This window comes from Pelophylax lessonae (genome assembly GCF_965119305.1).
Source record: "Pelophylax lessonae genome assembly, chromosome: 7".
NCBI classification, from domain to species: domain Eukaryota; kingdom Metazoa; phylum Chordata; class Amphibia; order Anura; family Ranidae; genus Pelophylax; species Pelophylax lessonae.
The window spans coordinates 42,535,326-42,557,021 of NC_138774.1; the positions used below are offsets into that span (position 1 = coordinate 42,535,326).

The following is a 21,696-nucleotide window of genomic DNA, read 5'->3' on the forward strand; positions in this document are numbered from 1 at the left end:
GAATCGATTCTATTCATGGATGACTCGGTATGAAAACTCTTCATCTGTGATCACTGAATAGAAGACTCCGGCTCTGTAATCTGATCCTAGAGTGAGAGTTTAGCCCCGCCCTGCAACCAATCAGAATCTCCTAGCACATTTACATGCTGCAAAGTGTAAGGAAGCCAATCACAGTTCCCCAGACCAGTTACTGAGTCGGTTGGAAGAACCGAACATGATAAAAGAATCGTTTGAGGGAGTTCATTGCACTGAAATCACCTCCACTACAACAATACACCAAACCAATCATGCAGCAGCAGTGTGAAATCAGACTGTGGGGACAGACAAAGGGTTAATTATTTAACCCTTTGTAAATTTTTCTAAACACTAAACAGGATTTTAAAAATATTTTATATATATTATTTAATAAAATGTAATAAAACATCATTAAATATTTTTAATGACTGCAATATTATCAGAATGGCTTTATTAGAATGTCAGCTCTGTGGTTCAGTCTATGTTTATGGTATACACTGCTTGGTTGTTGTATTGATTCTTCAGATCATTAGCTGTGTCTGCAAAGCCATTACTCACTCACTCAGCCTTACTTCAGGATGATTCATTGTTTGTCTGCAGACTCAGCAAGTGAACTGAAGATTCCATTCATGAATCGCTTCATTTCAGTGAGTGACTCGAAATGAACCGATTCACTTCAAAGAGTCGACCTTCCCATCACTACACCTGTGACTCACCCAATAGGAGAGACAGGTCTGGTAATATGATCCTACAGTGAGAGCTTAGCTCCGCCCTGCAACCAACTGACACGCTGGAAACAACCTATCACAGTTCTGAGTCAAGAGTACTCCATACAGCCAGCCAATTACTGAGTCAGAGAACCGTCACATGTGAGTCAGTCTCAGTTAGAACCGAACACTGAAAGAATCATTTGAGTCTCAGAACCGAGTACACTGAGAGAATCATTCACCACCAGTAAAACAGTACACCAAATCAATGATCAGGTCATAGCAGTGATAGGACACAGACAGACAGAGGACACAGCCAGCAGATGAGAAGAGATCAAAATTCAGATTTATTATTTAACCCTTTACTTAGAGTGTTAGCTCTGCAGGACACACATCTCTCTATATACTGTCTCTGTATCCTCTCTGTATATTAGAGCGTCAGCTCTGCAGGAAACACCTCTCGCTAATATACAGAGAGGATACAGATATATTATATAGACAGGTGTGTGTCCTGCAGAGCTGATGCTCTAATATACAAAGAGGATACAGATATAGTATATAGACAGGTGTGTGTCCTGCAGAGCTGACGCTCTAATATACAAAGAGGATACAGATATAGTATATAGACAGGTGTGTGTCCTGCAGAGCTGACGCTCTAATATACAAAGAGGATACAGATATAGTATATAGACAGGTGTGTGTCCTGCAGCGCTGACGCTCTAATATACAGAGAGGATACAGTATATAGAGAGGTGTGTGTCCTGCAGAGCTAACACTCTAATATACAGAGAGGATACAGTATATAGAGTGTTAGCTCTGCAGGACACACATCTCTCTATGTACTGTAACCTCTGTCTGTATATTAGAGTGTCAGCTCTGTGGGTTAGTTCTCTGTATATGGTATACAGGGGTTGCTGTATGAAGTAAGGGTGAGTCAGAGCTTCAGTTCACTTTCTTGTCAGCAGACTCAGGAAGTGAACCAAAGAATGGATTCATGAATCGCTTCATTTCAATGAGTAATTCTAAATGAATCGATTCACTTGGAAGAATTGAACTTCCCATCACTAATACATTGTACTACTACATTACACCCCGCCCACTTCTATCATTCTCCACCCACTGTCATCTGACTCCACACCCACTCCTTATAACACCCTATACAGTGCATGGTTCACAAGTGGGTGGAGTTTAATGAAGTGGGTGTGGCTTCTCATCCTACCAGTAAAGACTCATTCCTGACAATCTGTACTGGTCTGTCTGTCAGTGATCTGTCTGTCCATCCCAGTCTGTGTCTATTCATGTCTGCTAGTGTGTAGATGTTGGGTTATATCAGTGAGTGTTGGGGTGATGGAAGGAATAATCTCCCCTCCCCCGCAATGACTCATTCCAGATCTCGGGGTTCTCCTCAGAGATCAGTCTCCTCTATACATCTTCCTGTAACTGCTTCCATCGCACATGTCACACGGAGTGTTCCCCCGCCCAGTATGATCCGCTCCCTGCACCCCCATACAGGGAGTGTTACCGGGAATTACTACACAACATGTCATAGGAGATGAAGAACCGAGATTACTGGGTGGAGTATACACTGAGATTATGTATTGTATGGTGTGCAGATCACACATTGTATCCCAGTGTATACTCCACCCTACACTGAGTGTATAATACACCGTACAATGTGTGATCTACACACCGTACAATACATAACAATCCAAACATATAGAAATGTCCATGAAGTGTATTCTCCACCCAACACTGAATTGTGTCTAATATATTATTTTCATCAATTGCTCCACCCTAGAAGGAGAACTAAGCCCTGCTTCACACTATCACAACTGCGACTTCCAGCATAACGTTGCTCTATGACTTCCCGGAGTCCAGGTGGTCAAAATAATTTCAAATTGAATTAAGCCTCCATTCACACCGGCACGACTCCAAAGTCACACAATTTCCATGCAACTTTGATCTGACTTTATTCTCTCTAGAACAAAGTCTCATTAAAGTAGTGCAGGCACCTTTTCAAAGTCACTATGACTTTGTCACACCGATTTCAACAGGTGCCATTGAAAGGAATGGGCTGCGACTTGTCATGCAAATTTGATGGTCAAAGTCACATTGTAAGTCGCACAAGTGTGATTGGAGCCTTACTGATAACAAGCATTCCTCTGCTACTTGATGAGATTAGTGGTGTTTTCTTTACCCCCCCCCCCCCCCCCTCGTCTCCCCTTCCTGATCATCCTCACTGCCTAAAACTTCCTCACTTGCACATTCCATTCACACCTGAGCATAGCGGAAATGCGTGTTCCCACTCACTTTTTTGTGCATTTGTAAGTGTAAAGATGCGTTGCGCAATGGGCAGCCCTTTCACTTGAATGGACTGCGCTTTGCACAACAAATGCTCCAAAGTAGCTCTGAAACGTTTTCAGTAGTGGAGTGTCGCATGTTTTTTTCCATGAACGTTATTTTTTTGCACGGCAAAACACTCATCTGCCAACCACAACTGGGGTGTCATTATCAATCAGGCTGCATTTACATCTGCAGGTTTCCAAATGCGCGACATCCCACACACAAAATGCGTGCCTTGCTGGGAATTTTAGAAATCCGCTGCAAATGCGCATCACACTTGTGGCAAAACAATTGCAATTCACATTTCCAAAACATGTGGCATAGCATGCGTTTTCTGTGCAGGTTGGCACGCATTCACAAACACAAACATACGAACGCTAAATGGTAACGCAAATGTGACACACATTGCCACGCTATTTCGAAACGCACGACAAAGCGTGCATTTTCTTGCAGGTTGCCATGGGTCCTGAAATGCACTGATGTAAATGAATGATAACACAAGCACAATTGCATTGCAGCGCATTCATGAACACAGCTTAACTGGTAACGCAAGCAGAACGCACATCGCCACGCATTTTTGTAACCCGCAACAAAGTATTTCTTGTGGGTTTCCGTGTGTTCCTGAGTGAAACATGCAGATGCAAACTAATGGTAATGGAAGCACAACGTGTGTTGCAGGCTGTAATTGAAATTCACAGCAAAGTGTGCATTTTTGCTGATTTCCATGCGTTAGGAAAAACGCAGATGCAAACAAACCGTGATGCAAGTGCAAAACCCATTGCCACATGTCTTTGAAACCCACCGCAAAGCGTGCGTTTCATTTTTGGTTGCTGTGCACTTGGAAGTGTGGAAATGTAATTAGTAATGCAAGCACCACGCGCATTCAGAAATGTGCAGATGAGAATGCAGCCTTAATGCAAATGCAAGTGTGACGCAAATTGCCGCACATTTTCGTAATGCACAGCAAAGCATGCGTTTTCTTGAAGGTTGCCCTACATTTAGAAACGCGCAGATGCAAATGAATGGTAATGGAAGTAAATTGCACATTGCAGCGCATTTTTTTGAAAGTGTGCGCTTTACTTGCAGTTTGCTGTGCATTTGGAAATGTACAGATGCAAACGAATGGTAAACTGAGCGCAACGCGTGTTGTGCGTTTTCAACACACATGACAAAGTGTGCGTTTTATTGCTGTGCGTTCAGAAGCAGACAGATGTAAACGAATGGTAATGCAAGCATGACACACATTGCCACACGTTTTTTTAAACTTTAGAACAAGTGGGGATTTTACTTGCGGGTTGTTGTGCATTCGAAAACACACAGATGCAAGCGAATGGTACTGCAAATTTTCAAAATGCAGAGCAAAGCGTGTATTTTAATGAGCAGATGAGAGCAAAGCCTAAATGGTAACGCACGCGTGATGCACATTTCTGCACATTTTCAAAATTCAGGGCAAAGCAAGTGTTTTCCTGCGGGTTGCCATGCATTCGGAAGTGTGCAGATGTAAACAAATGGTAAGGCAGGCACAACATGCGTTGCCACACTTTTTTGAAATTCACGTCAAAGTGTGCATTTTGCTGCGGGTTGCTGTGCATTCTGAAACACACAGATGTAAACGAATGGTAGCGCAAGAATGACGCACATTGCCATGCATTTTTGTAATGCACAGAAAAGCGTGCATTTTTTTGCAAGTTGCTTTGTGTTCAAAAACACGCAGATGTGAATGAATGGTAGGGCAAGGGTAACGCACATTGCAGGCTGTTTTTGAATCACATGGGATAGAGTGCATTTTATTCTGGGCTGCCGTGCACTTGGAAATGCGCAGGTGTGAATGAATGGTAACACAAGCAAAATGCGCTTTGCTGCACATTTTTTTATGTGGGTTGCCACAAAACACAGATGAGAACGCAGCCTAAATGGTAACTGAGGTGTGATGCACATTGCTGTGCGTTTTTGAAACGTGCGGCAAAGCATCTGTTTTGTGGTTTGCCATGCATTTAGAAACTTGCGGTTGTGACTGCAGCCTAAATGGCATCATGAGTGCAACATGCATGTGGTGGGTGTTGCCATGCACTTTGTGTGGGTTGCGTGTGTTCTGAAAAGGCTATAGGGTAGCCGTCACTAAATGGCGGCCCGCGGTCCAGGAGCGGCCCGCACGATGCTTCTGCCCGGACCCGTCAGGCCGCCACTGTAAGTAGTTATTAGTTTGCTGGGACCGTGGGTGTCCCAGCAACCAGTGACATTACATGTGTGCGCCCCGCCCCCTGCTTCTTTCTTCGGCTCCCTCCCAGCCAGCCGCGAGTTGGGGCGTGACGTCACGAGCGGGCCCCGCCCCCTGCTTCTTTCTTCGGCTTCCTCCCAGCCAGCCGTGAGTTAGGGCGTGACGTCACGAGCGGGCCCCGCCCCCCTGCTCCTAACTGCGGCTCCTGACTCTCACACTCAGCCTAGCCGCGAGCACGCCCTGCCCCTCTGACGTTCGCTGCTCCTGGCTCCCGCATTTTCTGCTCCCAAAGGTATGTGGGGCACATTTTTATAAAATGCAGACTGATGGGCATATTTTGTTAAGGGGCACACATTTGTGTCCATTAGAGTGCCCCATAAAATATGCCTATTAGAGTCCCCCCTAGCATAAAATGTGCCCATCAGCGTGCGCCTTATTTTATGTTAAGGGTCACGCTGATGGGCAAATTTTATGTTAAGGGGCACTCTAATAGGCATATTTTATGTTAAGGGGAACTCTAATGGGCATATTTTATGTTAAGGGGAACTCTAATGGGCATATTTTATGTTAAGAGCAACGCTGATGGACACGTTTTGTTTTGCCCATCAGCGTGCCCCTTAACATAAAATGTTCCCATTAGAGTGCCCCTTAACATAAAATGTTCCCATTAGAGTTCCCCTTAACATAAAATGTTCCCATTAGAGTGCCCCTTAACATAAAATGTTCCCATTAGAGTGCCCCATATGTTAAGGGGCACTCTAATGGGAACATTTTATGTTAAGGGGCACTCTAATGGGAACATTTTATGTTAAGGGGCACTCTAATGGGAACATTTTATGTTAAGGGGCACGCTGATGGGCAAAACAAAACGTGTCCATCAGCGTTGCTCTTAACATAAAATATGCCCATTAGAGTTCCCCTTAACATAAAATATGCCCATCAGAATGCCGCCTAACATAAAATGTGCCCATCAAAGTGCCCCTAACATAAAATGTGCCCATCAGAATGCCCCCTAACATAAAATGTGCCCATCAAAGTGCCCCCTAACATAAAATGTGCCCATCAGCGTTCCCCTTATTTTATGTTAGGGTCACACTGATGGGCATATTTTATGTTAAGGGGCATGCTGATGGGCAAATTTTATGCTAAGGGTCACGCCGATGGGCACATTTTATGCTAGGGGGCACGCTGATGGGCAAATTTTATGCTAAGGGTCACGCTGATGGGCACATTTTATGTTAGGGGGCACTCTGATGGGCACATTTTATGTTAGGGGGCACTCTGATGGGCACATTTTATGTTAAGGGGCACTTTAATGGACATATTTTATGTTAAGAGCAACACTGATGGACACGTTTTGTTTTGCCCATCAGTGTGCCCCCTAACAAAATGTGCCCATCAGCGTGCCCCCTAACATAAAATGTGCCCATCAGCGTGCCCCCTAACATAAAATGTGCCCATCAGAGTGCCCCCTAACATAAAATGTGCCCATCAGCGTTCTCCTTATTTTATGTTAAGGGGCACGCTGATGGACACATTTTATGTTAGGGGGCACTCAAATGGGCATATTTTATGTTAAGAGCAACGCTGATGGACACGTTTTTGTTTTGCCCATCTTTCTGAGTCATAGCTCAGACTTCAGATTCGGACCTCGGCCCAAAGAAAATTTTAGCGACCGGACCTCCTTGAATTTTAATTCATTACCCCTGCTATAGGGGAACGCTGATAACAATGCAAGCGTGATGTGCGTTTTGCTGTGTTTTTTCAAAACACGGGTTGCTGCGGGTTCAGAAACTCGTAGATGTGATGTTGTTGTTGCCTAATTGTTAATGACCCCCTAATCACGGTTAGCAGATGCTGCCAAAATGCGTGATGCTCCATGACCCAAAGGGTTCTTGAGCTACTTTGAGACATTCGTCGTACGTAGGACAGCCCATTCAATTGTGTAAAAAATACATATAAAAAAATGCAAAAAAATAATGTAAGCAGGAACATGCGTTTCCGCTACACTCGGGTGTGAATGGAATGTGCTAGGGAGGAAGTTTTTAGGCAGCGAGGATGACCAGGAAGGAGAGGTGAGGGTTAAAAAAAAAAAAACCTGCCTCAGATGTTGCAGCAAAGTCGCTGCAACTAAGACATTTTTAAATGTATGACTTGCTGGCGATTTATACATTGAAGTCTATGGGAGTCGTGCCGCACAAGAATCTCCCAAAAGTAGTGCAAGAAGTTTTTGTTTTGTCACAGTGACTCAGAGCGTGCCAATTAGGGCGGCACCCATTAAATCTGTGTTTTCACTTCACCTGCGATTTTACATTTTGCCCGAATGTCGCAAGTCGCTGAAAAATCGCACTAGTGTAATCCAGGTCTAAATGAATGGCCAGGAATAAAAAATCTGTATCAATTGCTCCACCCTAAATAAAATAAATTAATATACAACATGTGCTCCACCCACAACCAAAAGTCCATCATCCAAACCACAGAACAGAGGATGATACAGAATGATGAAGAATCTGTCACAGCGAAGATCTGGAAATACACCGTACAATCTCTTCTCTCATCCAAGATACCTTCATTTTGGTTATAAAAATGTTTTATTTTTGGACCTTTATATCCCCCCCCCTTTAGATTGGACTCTATGTGGTCACCTTTCTACACAAGTCAAATAAAGTTCATCAAAATAAAGGATTGTGGAAGTTGATCTTGTATGATTCTTGAAGCAATGTCTTAAAGTGGAACAAAACCCTCCGATCCTTTAGCCAAGGAAGCCGCCACATTGGCCTCTGTCTATCTGATCTGCAGTTGCCATGGTGCTGCACATGTGATCAGTTATAGCACCAGACATTTGATGGATTGACAGTTCAGTTGAGAGCACAAGCAGCTGTGACAGTTATCATTCTCAGCAAGCTTTTGGAAACTGTTAAATTGATGGGTTTAGTTCCCCTTTAACGTGTGGAGAGAGAGAAGAAAATATCAACCCAGAAAAAAAATATTGATATATATATATAAAATATGGAGATTAGTTATAACCCCAGACATGATATATTATCTGAAAGCAGAGATCCTGGAGAATAAAATACTAATAGTTCCAATTAGTGCAATGGCCTATAGAGAAGACAATTTCAGTATTAAATACACTAAAATTAATTTTTGTGTGCAGAAACACAATATATTACCCATTTTTTTTTATATATATATATATGATGAGATTGCACCAAGCCAATAGATCTGCAACATGTGAAGCCTTATAATTGTGTGCATCTGTGAAATAGTGACAAATGTTGGTACCCAAAATTGTCCATAGATGACACTATAAAACCTCTCATTGCTCTCACTCCAGTGTGCGGTGATATGTAATGTGTAGCACAACTAGCAGATTCATATAAATGTGTCCCCAATGTGTGCACTTATATACGTATGTGCATGGGGTCGGGGGAGAAAACATTTTTTGGGGGGTTGAACGCTTTCACTGCAACCACTACATCGACTGCAGTGTAAATCTGACACACCAACTCTCGTATGTCAGGTGGAAGTGTACTGTACACCTGAGCCCCATCCATTGATCCCCCTACAAAACCCCCCACCCTGTTTTCTGGGCTCCAGGTTCCCAGCTGTAGGCCCAGGACCCCCATGTTGGGTACCAATGGGTAGAGGCAAGGGAGACGAGAACTAGAATGAACATGGAGGGGACATTCATTACATAACTTCCAGGGTCAGCTGTCACTAGAAAAAGTTGTGCCAGATGGTGAGTGACCCATAGTTGCCATCATCCCATGAGACATTGAAAATACACATGGTTTTTCTCCTCTTGAAGGGGGATTTTTGAGGCAATCAAAGAAAAAAAGGAGCAAAAAAATCTATAATAAAATTGAAGTATTTATTGAGAACTGGTTAAAATAATATTAGGTACAAACATTGAATAACAACATTAACTAATCCTGGTCATATGGTCAAACTAGAGTAGAAACATAGTTGATCATATGAAGGTGGATCCACATACAAATGCTTGATTAAAAAAAAAAAAAAAACATTTGTGGTGACAAACAAGGAAAGAAGGGGAAAACATGACCCCCACCATGGGGAAAGGACCCCCAAGGCGGGAGAATGGTGAATCCGATGCGTTTCGAATAACTTGCAAACTTTAAGTTCAAATCTTCATCAGGGATTGGTGCATGTTGTAATCCCCTTTCTATAGAAAAAAAGAGAAAAAAGAACAAAAAAAGGAAAAAACACATCACTGATTGACATAAAGTGACATAAAGTATCCTGGGTTATTAAGTGCGGTGGTTGCCTTCATGAAATGGCCGTGAATGCACTCCCAAATTGCTTATTGAACTGTGGTATAGATATCAACCTCCTTCCGTGTAGGAGAGTGGGAGAAAATGGCGCCAACGATGATCCTTGGCGTCTCCTTTTTGTTTGTCCATGCGCGGCGGGAAGACGCGCGCAGGGTGCCTCCCCCTTCTCGGCGAGACCCGGAAGTCATCGCCTGGAAGCCGACGGAGCGGAAGCACAACAACCGGCACTCCGGAAATTACGCCGGAGGCTGTTCCGCTCCGTCATGTAAGGAGGGCAGAGCCGGAGACTAACAGCCACCGACACAGGATAAGCGAGCGCTGAACAAGCCGGGGCCGAAGGTCCCAGCTGCTGTATCAGATGCATCGCTAATTCGGGAAAGGAGATCAAACATCATAAAAGGTTCCCCTATGGTTAAGTGGAATATATGTATCTATATTAATAAAACCCATGTGTCCCTGCGTCCAGAGATTCCAGATTCCCTGTGTCTGTGGAAATGCGCTACTGCGCATGTGCCACAGGACAACCGTTGGGACTGGGGGCGGGCACTAACCTGTGTAAGCTGGGGGAGCTCCTCGGTGTCGGAGGCCGGGTATTGGGGGTCACCCCCGATGATGGTGCGGTGTGAGGGCCGTTGTACTACCGATAGTTTCAGTAGCCACCGTTCTGAATTCGTATGTGCTGGGGCGGCGGGAGGCGGATTTCCGATCAGTTGCCTTAGATTTAAAAATGGCGCCACCCGGCGACAACACGTCATTGCTTATGCGCCGCTGCTCGGTAAAAGCCGTACACGTTCAGCTATTTCCGGAAATAGCCGAACGTATTTGAGCTTTCCCGAGCGGCGGCGCATTCGCAATGACGTGTTGGCGCCGGGTGGCGCCATTTTTAAATCTAAGGCAACTGATCGGAACTCTGCCTCCCCAGCACATACGAATTTAGAACGGTGGCTACTGAAACTATCGGCAGTACAACGGCCCTCACACCACACCATCATCGGGGGTGACCCCAATACCCGGGACCCGGCCTCCGACACCGAGGAGCTCCCCCATCCTCCCCAGCACATATCAGGAACAGGTAAGTGAGACTCTCCACTGCCGCACTGCCTGCCATTATGCGGGGCTGCAGGCATACTAAAAGAGATGCAGTGCTGCAGGCATGGTACTCCTGTACCATGCCCGCAGCACTGCATCTCCTGTAGTATGCCCGCAGCCCCGCATTCTCCTGCAGTATGCCCGCATTCCCCTGCACCATGCCCGCCGCCCCGCATTCCCCTGCACCATGCGCGCAGCCCCGCATTCCCCTGCACCATGCGCGCAGCCCCGCATTCCCCTGCACCATGCGCGCAGCCCCGCATTCCCCTGCACCATGCGTGCAGCCATTGCAAACTTATATTCTGAGGTTTTAATTACATTCTTTTAATATAGTCAGTCGTGAACTAAAGTGGGCCGGTCTAAGGCATGAAACTCCAGGGCTGAAAATGAGTCGCACTCCGGCCCTGCCGGAGAGTCTACACTCACCCGCATGCTGGAGCCGGGCAGGAGCACCCCATCATGGGTCAGGAGAAGAGGCAGGCGCGGGGGGATCTGGATAGAGCCGCTAGAGGCCATGACTGGCCACACACACAATCCGCACACCGACCGACCAAGCTCACTGACAGCTCCGAGTCCGGGCAAAGAGCAGCAAGACTACAACTACGGAGAGCGGCCGGAGACAAATCATCTCCGCCTGAGGAAACCACTGCCATCTACTGGCCAACTGTGAGTATTACAACTGGGAATTCACCTCACAGGGCTGAGGACAGAAATCACCTCATCATATATTGTGATATCCTACATACTATACACCCCAATATAATCACCTCATCATATACTATACACCCCAGTATCATCAGGATATCTGATGAGGTGATGATACTGGGGTGTATAGTATATGATGAGGTGATTATATTGGGGTGTATGTAGGCTATCACAAGATGGCGGTGGTTTCCTCAGGCAGAGATGATTTGTCTCCAGCCACTCTCCGTAGTTGTAGTCTTGCTGCTCTTTGCCCGGACTCGGAGCTGTCAGTGAGTTTGGTCGGTCGGTGTGCGCAATCCAACAGACACAGGGACGGACGCAGAGACACCTGCATATTATTAATATAGAATAGATATCCTACATAACCCCAGTCGGGCGGCCGGCCAAAACTCTTGAAGCGGCGGGTGTGCGCGGGCACGCGGCGGGTACGCGCTTGCACGCGAGAGCCGCTCGGTCAGCTCTGCGCGTGTCTCTGTTGCTAAGGCAACAGGGACGCTATGTGCAGAGCTGGCTATGTCATGCGGCTCTCGCGTTGTTAGAAAAAAAAAAGAGATAAGCGAGAGCCGCTCAGCCATATGTTCTAGCGCCCGTTAATTTAACGGGCTTAATGTCTAGTAATAAATAATCATGAAAGGTTAACCCATTGTGGGGAGTCAAACACAAAGGGACTGAAGGACGTCAGTGAATGCTGGCGCACGTGCGGGACAACCCACATAGGTGCACTGCACAAACCAACCGTCATGGCACCCATAATCCTGTCCAAAATCCCACAGTGGTAAATAAGAGGGATTAGAATCAATAAATAAATAAATATATATATATATATATATACAGTAATGAACCTAGCCTGAGTGGTGGTTAATATCCCATGTGCATCTATACGGAGGATTCCTCACAGTTTCCAAGCCACAAAAATCAAACAATTGAATTACAATATAATTTTTATGTAAATAAACATAACAAGTTTAACAAATGAAACGCATTCACGTGGCCATAAAGCACCACTCCAGATCAGGTATAATCCCAAAAAAGGGGTGTTTCCTACCGGAAAGGATTAGCAGCCATAGCCTCACAAGTGCTTTGTTCCAACAACAATACATAACATATACATACAAATTTGCAAATAGTATACAAACAAGCCCTGCTTAAAAATAGTATGTACAGAAAAAAGGGGGAAGGAGAGAAAAAAAAATAATTATGTGTATAAATAAATAAAATAAGAATGAAACAAAAGTTGTTGGAAAACAAATATAGATTGAGATAAGTGATGGTTGAATGGGAAGACAAACAGGGGAGTTGTAAACAACACTCAATCCGTCTTCCCAGAACTAAACCCCTCTAGAAACGGTCTAAATCTCTCAGCCTCATTGAGACCCGGCCTTACCGTAGCATTTAATTTCCGGATCCACCGAGCCTCTTTTTGAAGCAAAATCTTGTTCCAGTCGCCGCCCCTTGGTGGAATGTGAATGCGGTCCAAGACAGTGAAGTTGACCAGAGGCGTGCAATAGTGGTGGTCCCAGGCAACATGCCTGCCCAAGGGCAGGTAGAGGTTGCCTATTCTCATACTTGCTAGATGTTTGTTAACCCGTGCCTGAAATTCTTGCTTGGTCTTCCCCACATAAAAAAGAACCGCATTCACACTCCACCAAGTAGACGACCCCCCCTCGTTTTGCAGTTTGCAAAATTACATAATCTAAATCTGTCACCATTGGGAAGAGTGAAGGATAATCTTTTCTGTACATAGGGACAGAAGGAACACGTACCACAAGGGTACGTGCCCCAGGTTTTGCATGGATCATTTCTGGGATCCCCCTTGAACTCACTTTGTACTAACCTTTCTCCAATTGACCCTGCCCTTCTAAACACTACCGATGGCTTATTGGAGATGAATTTTTATAGGGTTTGATCACCCGTCAAAATATCCCAATGTTTAGTTAAGATTTTGGTAATGGCTTCATGTTCCTTGGAGTACCGGGTAATCATCCTGACCGTATGATCTTCCCGTTGTTTCCCAGGTTTGAAAATCAAATCCCTTCTTTCTAGATTTTTAACTTTATTGAAAGATTTCCTAAGACAGGATTTAGTGTATCCTCTAGCTAAAAATCTTGTTGTGAGGTTGTCAGCCTTGCCTTTCTCTTTTTTCTATAGAAAGGGGATTACAACATGCACATATCCCTGATGAAGATTTGAACTTAAAGTTCGCAAGTTATTCGAAATGCGTCGGATTCACCATTCTCCCCCCTTGGGGGTCCTTTCCCCATGGTGGGGGTCATGTTTTCCCTTTCTTTCCTTTTTTTTGTCCCCACAAATGTTTTTTTTTTTTTTTTTTAATCGAGCATTTGTATGTGGATCCACCTTCATATGATCAACTTTGTTTCTACTCTAGTTTGACCATATGACCAGGATTAGTTAATGTTGTTATTCAATGTTTGTAGCTAATATTATTTTAACCAGTTCTCAATAAATACTTCAATTTTTTTTCTTTGATTGCCTCAAAAATCCCCCTTCAAGAGGAGAAAAACCATGTGTATTTTCAGGGTCAGCTGTCACTTTCCCTGGCTACTGTAGCCGAGGAAGAAGCTAATGCTGCACAATCTGCGATTACCTTCATTAGAACGCAGATGAGACATCAGGGGTCTAATAGACCCCCAATGTCTCATTAAAGAGAACCTGTCATAGCAAAATTCTATTACATATGTAATATGTGATAGATAAAAGTTAAGTGGGGGAAAAAAAGTGTAAAAAATGAAAGTTACACCTAAATACTTTATATCCTCCAAAATATTCTGAGCCCCCCCTGTGTCCTCATGTTTACTCACATACCAAACACACTTATGGGGCATCTATGTATGAAAATGTCAGTTGCACTAAACATGTTGCATATCACCACGCACTTCCGTGTAAGAACATTCACTTTAGGCCCATTATTCACAGCGAACTCTAAACGAATGCGCTGTAGGTGCTTTTAATATGTTGTCTGTATGGAAAAGTTCATTATCATTTCTCCACCATGCACAATTTTAAGGTATTGGTCTACCTGGCACAACCTTATCTTTTATATTTTACTAAAAAATGTAGAAATAGATGTTTTAGCGTGCCCTAACATAAACGTTTTATTAACAATTTCTATATGGTGACACCTGCCCTACGGGTCCCAGGCCCAGAGGTGGAAAATTGGAGCCTCTGAAACAAGATGGGGGGGGGTATAGTTGCACATATTGGGGGTGGAGTCGCACATATCGGGGGTCTATGGAAGCTGCTGGATAGCTTCTAGCTTAACCCTTTTTCTGCCAGAGACATTTTTGCATGCGTTTAAAAAATAATTTTTGGCCTGAAGATTACACAAAAAAAACCCCAAACATTATACATTTTCCGAAGGCAGACATCCTACAGAATAATATAGTGGTAGCTCTAATTTTTTACATCACACGTTATTAACGCAAAGGTCTGGGGAACACAAAATTTCAGTAAAAAACACACTAAAGTGAATTTGAAGTGACTGGGGAACCAAAAGTAGTTTTTCTTTAGAATCCTGACAAACGATTGAACAGTTTACCTGTTTGCAATCAGTGCTTTATATATTTTCTTGTTTTATCTCCTTCTCAGTGCGTCCAGAGGTGAAGGTGTGGGGTCATCGTCAGTCGGATGATGTGACCAGACTTCAGTGCCTGGTGTACGGGTTTCACCCACGACCTGTGGATGTGAAGTGGATGAGGAATGGGGTAGACCAGGTTCCTTCAGATGAAATGAGTCCAATTCTCCCCCATCCTGATGGGACCTATCAGATCAGAGTCAGTGTGGAAGTGCCAACTGAGGAAGCAAACACTTACTCCTGTCATGTGGACCACAGCAGTCTGGAGGAAGTTCTCACTAAGAAATATGGTGAGTAGTAGAAGAAAGTTTAATAAAATAATCATGAATGCACATGAGGTCTGCGTTTTATTATCCTAAAGATATTAAAATGTATTTTCTCTTTCGTTCACTGACGGACACAGCTCCATTTCTTCTTAGACCCTTGGGCTTATGCTGCTCTCTCTCTTCAGGAGTAGAACTAGGCGGAAACAATTTTGCCTACGCCTCTGAGGCAATCCCAGGGGGTATACCATCACTTCCTGCTATAGCACTTCAGTTTTTTCTGTCTAGTCAGGAGTAAGGACCTGGCTCCCTGCTGGAATCTGGGGTCCTGGCACTTTTTCCTTTTTCAATGGAATTTTTTCTTCCTTTGTTATTTTCTCTTCCTATGTGAACTACAAATCAACAGCCGGACTGAGCGACGCACTAGATGTCATACATCCTTATGGCCTTCCCCGTCTGGCCTGCGAGTGAAACCCAACTATTAACTCCACCCTAGGTTGGCCACGACACAGCCCCACTGGTCGGGGGACTGGCCAGCGAGTGAAACACCTCGGGAGGTCGCATGGCTATGGTCACGACTAGAGTCGCAGCTTGCCTCTGGCCGTAGCACTCCCATTCCAAGATGGTGCGGTGGACTGCTGGGAGTGGTGTGCGCTTAATTCCAAGGTGTGGTGAGTAGTGTCCCCCCCTCTTTCCTCTGGGAAATGCTAGGGTGGACGCGGGCCCTTCCTGGGGATGGTAGGCCCCCCTGTGTCCTTCCTCCCTTCATGGTTTTCCCTGTAATGGTCGCCCTCACCTGCCACCATCCTTCTCCCTTAGTCCACCTTTGGGGTGCACGGGTGATTTCTGGGTGGGGTGTTATTTAGGGGATGGTCAGAAGGGCGGTGAGGGTGCGCCGCTGGTAGTTCCTTTTTGGGGTGCCTGCATTGATTGCTGGGGGGGGGTCCCTACATATTCTGTGGGGTCCCATTGTGCCGTGGATAGTGGTATTCAGCCTCGGTGGCCATTTTTTTGGGGTTTCCCATTGTCTATGTGGCGGCCATTTTCTTGAAGTCCAGTGCAGTGACGTGCGGCGGGGGGGCCTCTAGTGACAGCGCTTCCTCTTCCTTTCTGATCGCAGCGTGGCAGTCAGTTTGGCGCTCTGGATCCAGCTCTGTGTATATGGTGGTGAGTCCCTGGTGGGTATACAGTCCTTCCTCTGCTATAGACAGCGCCACGGGTGCGTTGATCCTTGTGGTACCTCAGCGGTAGCTGTGTGCATGGGTTTTTTTCTTGCAAAAAAAACACATTTTTTCTTTTGTGCATAGTGCAGCTTCCAATTTAGCCATGGAGCCCCTGGAACGTGTATCACCACCTAAACCCACTCTTTGAAGCTGCAGGACCCTCTGGGTGGCCGGCCGCCCTGCAGTTACTTGTGTCAAAGGTTGATATGGCCCTGCAAAGGCGAACTAGCAAGAAGCGCCCCCTGCCTTCACCTGTATCCTCTGCCTCCTCAGAGTCTGAGGTGGATTTGGCCACCGCGGACTCGAGTCAACCCACTGGGTCTGCGTACACACACCCTGAGTGCTCTTAACAGTGAGGATGAATCCTCTTCCTCTGCAGCCGCACATGAAAAGACGCTGGTGGAGGCACTGATTGTGTCAGTGCGGGAAACTTTAGAGTTGGAGGACTCAGCTTATGCTGAGTCTACGACGCCGGTGCAGTTTGGCACCCGCAGATCATCCAAGGTGACTAAGGTGTTTCCCTTCCTGCCTATTTTGACAAGATTATCGCTAGTCAGTGGGGATCCCCGAAACGCATGGTTAAAATACCTAAGCGTTTCACTAGGAGATATCCCTTTGAGGAGTCTCTCTTGAAGAAGCTGACGGTTCCACTGTCGGTGGACTCTCAGGTTTCCAGGTTAAATAAGACCACGCTTTTACAGGTGAAGGATTCTCCATCCTTTAAGGATCCTGTGGACAAGAGAGCTGAGACTTTGGTTCGATACCTTTTTCACCGTGGCGGGTTAAATTTTAAGGCCATTATTTGCTATCACCTTGGTATCCCAGACCTTATCGGAATGGGCTAAAAGTTTACGCCAGGATCTGGAAGGGGATCAACATTCTCCTGAGCTGGTGGATCAGTTGATCCAGGGGCTACAGTACATTTGTGATGCATCTTTGGCTGGTAGAGTATCTGTGACGGTGGTGATCCTTCGCCGCATGATTTGGTTGCAGGGGGGGACGTCTTAGTTTCTTCCCGGACCCGTGGACCTTGTTCATTCAGGACAAATGTGTCCACCAGTTGATTTGGTTTGGTTTAAAAGATGGCGTTTCGGTTCTTTACTTCCAACTTATGCCTGTCTCCCGATCGGCTGCAGGGCCTTTATGGGGCAGTGCAGGACCTGTTGGCACAAGGAGTCATTGCATTGTGCCGGTTCCAGACGGAACGTTTTCAAGGCTTTTATTCAAATCGGTTTACTGTTCCCAGGAAGGAAGGCAGGGTCCGCCCCATCTTGGGACCTCAAGGCTCTGAACCACTTTGTGCGGATTCAGAAAATTCGGATGGAGTCCATTCACATGGTAGTGGCATTCTTTCATCAAGGGGATGTTTTGGCCTCTATCAATATCAAGGCCGCTTACCTTCATATTGCAATATATGTCGGGCACCAGTGTTTTCTTCGCTTTTCCGTGGGCGAGCAAGGCGCGCTATCAATTTGTGGTGTTAGTAAAAAGAGGTTTGTGGTGTTACCCTTTGGTCTCGCTTCAGCTCCTCGGATTCTCACAAAGGTGCTGGCCCCGGTGTTGACCGTGCTCAGGCAGAAGGGGATTGCAGTACTGAGCTACCTAGACGATCTGCTTCTGCGTGCAGAGTCTTCATCGGCTCTAGAAGCCTATTTGGACATTACGGTGAGAACTCTGCAAGAGTTTGGATGGACACCGAATTTTCAGAAATCCGCTCTGACTCTGTCCACCAAACTGGACTACCTGGATCTGACGCTGGATTCAGCCTTGGCCCGAGTGCTTCTTCCACAGGCGAAACTACTGAAGTTGCAGGATGTGATTCGGCTCCTGCTATCCAACCGTCGTTCGTCGCTCAGGACTTGCATGCAAGTGCTGGGTCTGATGGTCTCCACCTTCGAGGCGGTTCTGTTTGCTCAGTTCCATACCAGACCTCTGTAAAGGGAGGTTCTTGCCAAATGGAACAAGGATCTGCAGACGCTGGACAATCTGATCCTGTTGAGAGGGTCTCTTATATGGTGGCTCCGCTCTCCGGCGCTTTGCCTGGGGAAGTCCTTTCTTCCCCAGTATTGGACAGTGATTTCAACGGATGCCAGTATGTCCGGGTGGGGAGGTGTCTTGGGAGTATACTCGGCTCAAGGTGTTTGAACTCGAGAGGAGTCCAGTCTTCCGATCAACATCCTGGTGATTCGGGCGATCAGGCTTTGTCTGTACCAGTGGATGGATCACCTGCAGGGGTGCCTGATGAGGATACAATCGGATAATGCTATGGCTATGGCATATATCAATCAAGGGGGCACAAGAAGTGCCCTGGCGGCCCGGGAAGTAGCCAGCATCCTAAGGTGTGGGCAGAATGATTACTTCCGGCCCTCTCTGCTGAGCACGTTCCGGGGGTAGAGATTTGTCAGGAGGACTACCTCAGTCGGCAGACGTTGGATCAGGGAGAATGGTCTCTCCACCCGGAGGTGTTTCATCAACTGTGTCTCCGGTGGCGGACTCCCTATGTGGACCTGTTGGCCTACCGTCTCAACAGGAAAGCGTAGAGGTTTGTGTCAAGGTCTCAGGATCCTCTGGCCGACGCTGCAGTGACCCCCTGGGGTCAGTATTGTCTGATTTAGGCTTTTTCCTTCAATATAACTTCTGTCAAGACTGCTGCGCAAAATCGAGGTGGAAGGGATTCCAGTCATTTTGGTGGTGCCAAACTGGTCTTGCTGGTCTTGGTACCCAGGCTTAGTGAGGCTGGTAGCAGACGTTCCTTTGAAACTTCCTGTCGGAGAAGATCTTCTGTCTAAAGGACGGATCTTCCATCCTGCTTTACAGTCATTAGCTTTAACGGCCTGGCTATTGAAAGCCAGGTGCTGAAAGACAGAGGGTTGTCTGAGTCGGTGATTCCTACACTGTTGAAAGTTAGAAAATCTACTTCCAGGAAGGTTTATCATCGAGTTTGGAGGGCGTACATTACTTGGTGTGAATCTCGGGTGGTTTCTCCCCGTTCTTTTTCTGTGTCTCACCTGCTGGAGTTTCTACAAGTAGGTGTAGATCAACGTTTGACTCTGGGTTCATGTAAATGAGGATATTGTGTTACCGTCTGTGTCCTAAGCCGAAACATCCTAAAGAAATTGCTCTACATTCCCTGGATGTGGTTCAGACAATTAGGGTGTACCTGGAGTCGATTTGGAAATCCGATTCTTTGTTTCTTCTTACGGCTGGACCTCGTAAGGGGCAGGTCGCATCTACTGCGACTGTTTCCAGGTGGATCAGGCAGACGGTGGTGCAGGCCTATTCCATTAAGGTCAGGTTCCTCCTTTTCCTGTCAAGGCGCATTCTACGAGGGTGCTTAGTGCCTCCTGGGCCTTCCGTTATCCGGCATCAGTGGTTTAGGTGTGCAAGGCGGCTACGTGGTCGTCTGTACACACATTCAAAGTTTTTTATAAGATGGATGTTCTTGCATCTTTGGATACTGCGTTTGGCCACAAAGTTTTTCAGGCTGCGGTCGCAGAGGCTCCTGCCTCTTGAGGGTGTAATTTTTCCTGGTGGTGAGCTCCAGTTGTTCGTGGTTGAGCTTCTGGTTTACCTAGTTGGCTATGTTTAACCCTTGTTGGGAATTCTCTCTCTTGCTGTGTTTTTCCCACCCCTCATATTGACACTGCTTTGGGACATCTCAAGGGTCTAACAAGACATGGAGCTGTGTCCATCAGTGAACGAAAGAGAAAAATAGATTTTTGTCTTACCGTAAAATCCTTTTCTCTGAGGTTCACCGATGGACACAGCACCCGTCCCTGTGTTGGGTTGAGTTATGTATTCTTCTGACACTGCTTGTTACAAACTGAAGTCCTATAGCAGGAAGTGATGGTATACCCCCCTGGGACTGCCTCAGGGGTGTAGCCAAAATTGTTTCCGCCTAGTCCTACTCCTGAAGAGAGAGCAGCATAAGCCCAAGGGTCTAAGAAGATATGGAGCTGTGTCCGTCAGTGAACCTCAGAGTAAAGGGTTTTACGGTAAGACAAAAATCCAGTTTTTTTTTTTTTTTTGCAGTATGTCCTTTTTTAAAGGGAATTCATTAAAATATTCATGTAATGTGTATTTATTCATGCCTCCTGATATATGTGCTCTGTACATATGCACCATTATAACTGTCATACATTTTATAGACAGAGGATTCTTCCACGGTGTACTCCAGGTTTTGAAAATAGCTGATTGCACTGATAGAGACAGTCTGTGTTCATATTCCCAGCATGCCTTGAAAATAGAATCTAGAAATATTCATTCAATTCACCTTTTTTTAACGTAATATAATGTATGTTACATTACCTAAGAACATGGGATAGTCACTGACCAATCCCTGTGTTTAAGGCAAGGGGAGGCTTTAGTCATCTCTACAGGAGAACTGCAGCCAGTACCCCTAGCCACCGAGAGTAAAAACAATAAAAATGTAAAAACGTAAGTAAAAACCTAGCCACCGAGAGTAAAAAAGTTAGTGTAACTTTAATGTGAAAAACAAAATAGTGAACAGGCAGGATTTTTAATACAGAAGAAACATACTATGTCCCTTCTGCATTAAAGTTGCTCTTTTGTCTGTCTGCGCTGTACACTGAGCTGCACATGCACAGCTCAGTGTACAATTTCAGCAGTGCGGAGATGACTGAACTCCTGTTCATGCATGGGAGTGACATTATCTTGACCCGGCCCAAGACAACTGCCACATATTAGTACCTGAAAACAAATGATACGTGTTTTACTTGAGCAATGTGGTGGATAAATACTGGTTTCGGGCTAGTTTACAGCTGCAGTGCCCTCTGAAGAGTGATCTGCAGTGGATAATTTTTGAAAGGGCATTCGACAGATGGTAAAAAAGCATTATGTTGCCTCCTTGCTGCCTATTTTAACGTCTGACGACCCACATATTGACCCAACAGGGCATCATTTTTGCTGCACCACAATGCAAAGCATCATGGCTGTGGCATTAACACCCTCACTCGCTGCCATGGCAGCTTTAGTGAGAGCAGTTTGGGGTGATGAAAACGCTGCTCAACTGCACCCCCAACCAACCAGTGTAAACGAGGCCTTACTGTCAAATGATGTAACTGCACTCAATTAGCCTTGGCAAATAATTTGTCAGCTGATTTCAGTTGGAAAGGTAAAGGAAAGCCCAGCGTAACATTCCGGGAGTTTTTCTGCACCCTGGAATTCTCGGGTGTTGTGTTCAGCCTGCTATTCTAGTGGTTGGCTGTATGCAGCTTTGCACTTGT

At 45.7% G+C, this 21,696-nt stretch overlaps 1 protein-coding gene across 3 annotated transcripts in view; it reads left to right on the forward strand.

Moving 5' to 3' along the window:
• The window catches only part of LOC309559445 (class I histocompatibility antigen, F10 alpha chain-like), a 587,461-nt gene that overhangs the window by 225,131 nt on the left and 340,634 nt on the right, over positions 1-21,696 (forward strand). For 2 of the 3 annotated variants that reach the window (XM_082262705.1, XM_082262704.1), the window contains exon 4: positions 14,979-15,254. The exons of the other annotated variant lie outside the window; for it this stretch is intronic. In XM_082262705.1, the coding sequence (XP_082118831.1) occupies positions 14,979-15,254 (276 nt within the window). The remainder of the gene's footprint in view (positions 1-14,978; positions 15,255-21,696) is intronic. 3 annotated transcript variants of the gene reach the window in all.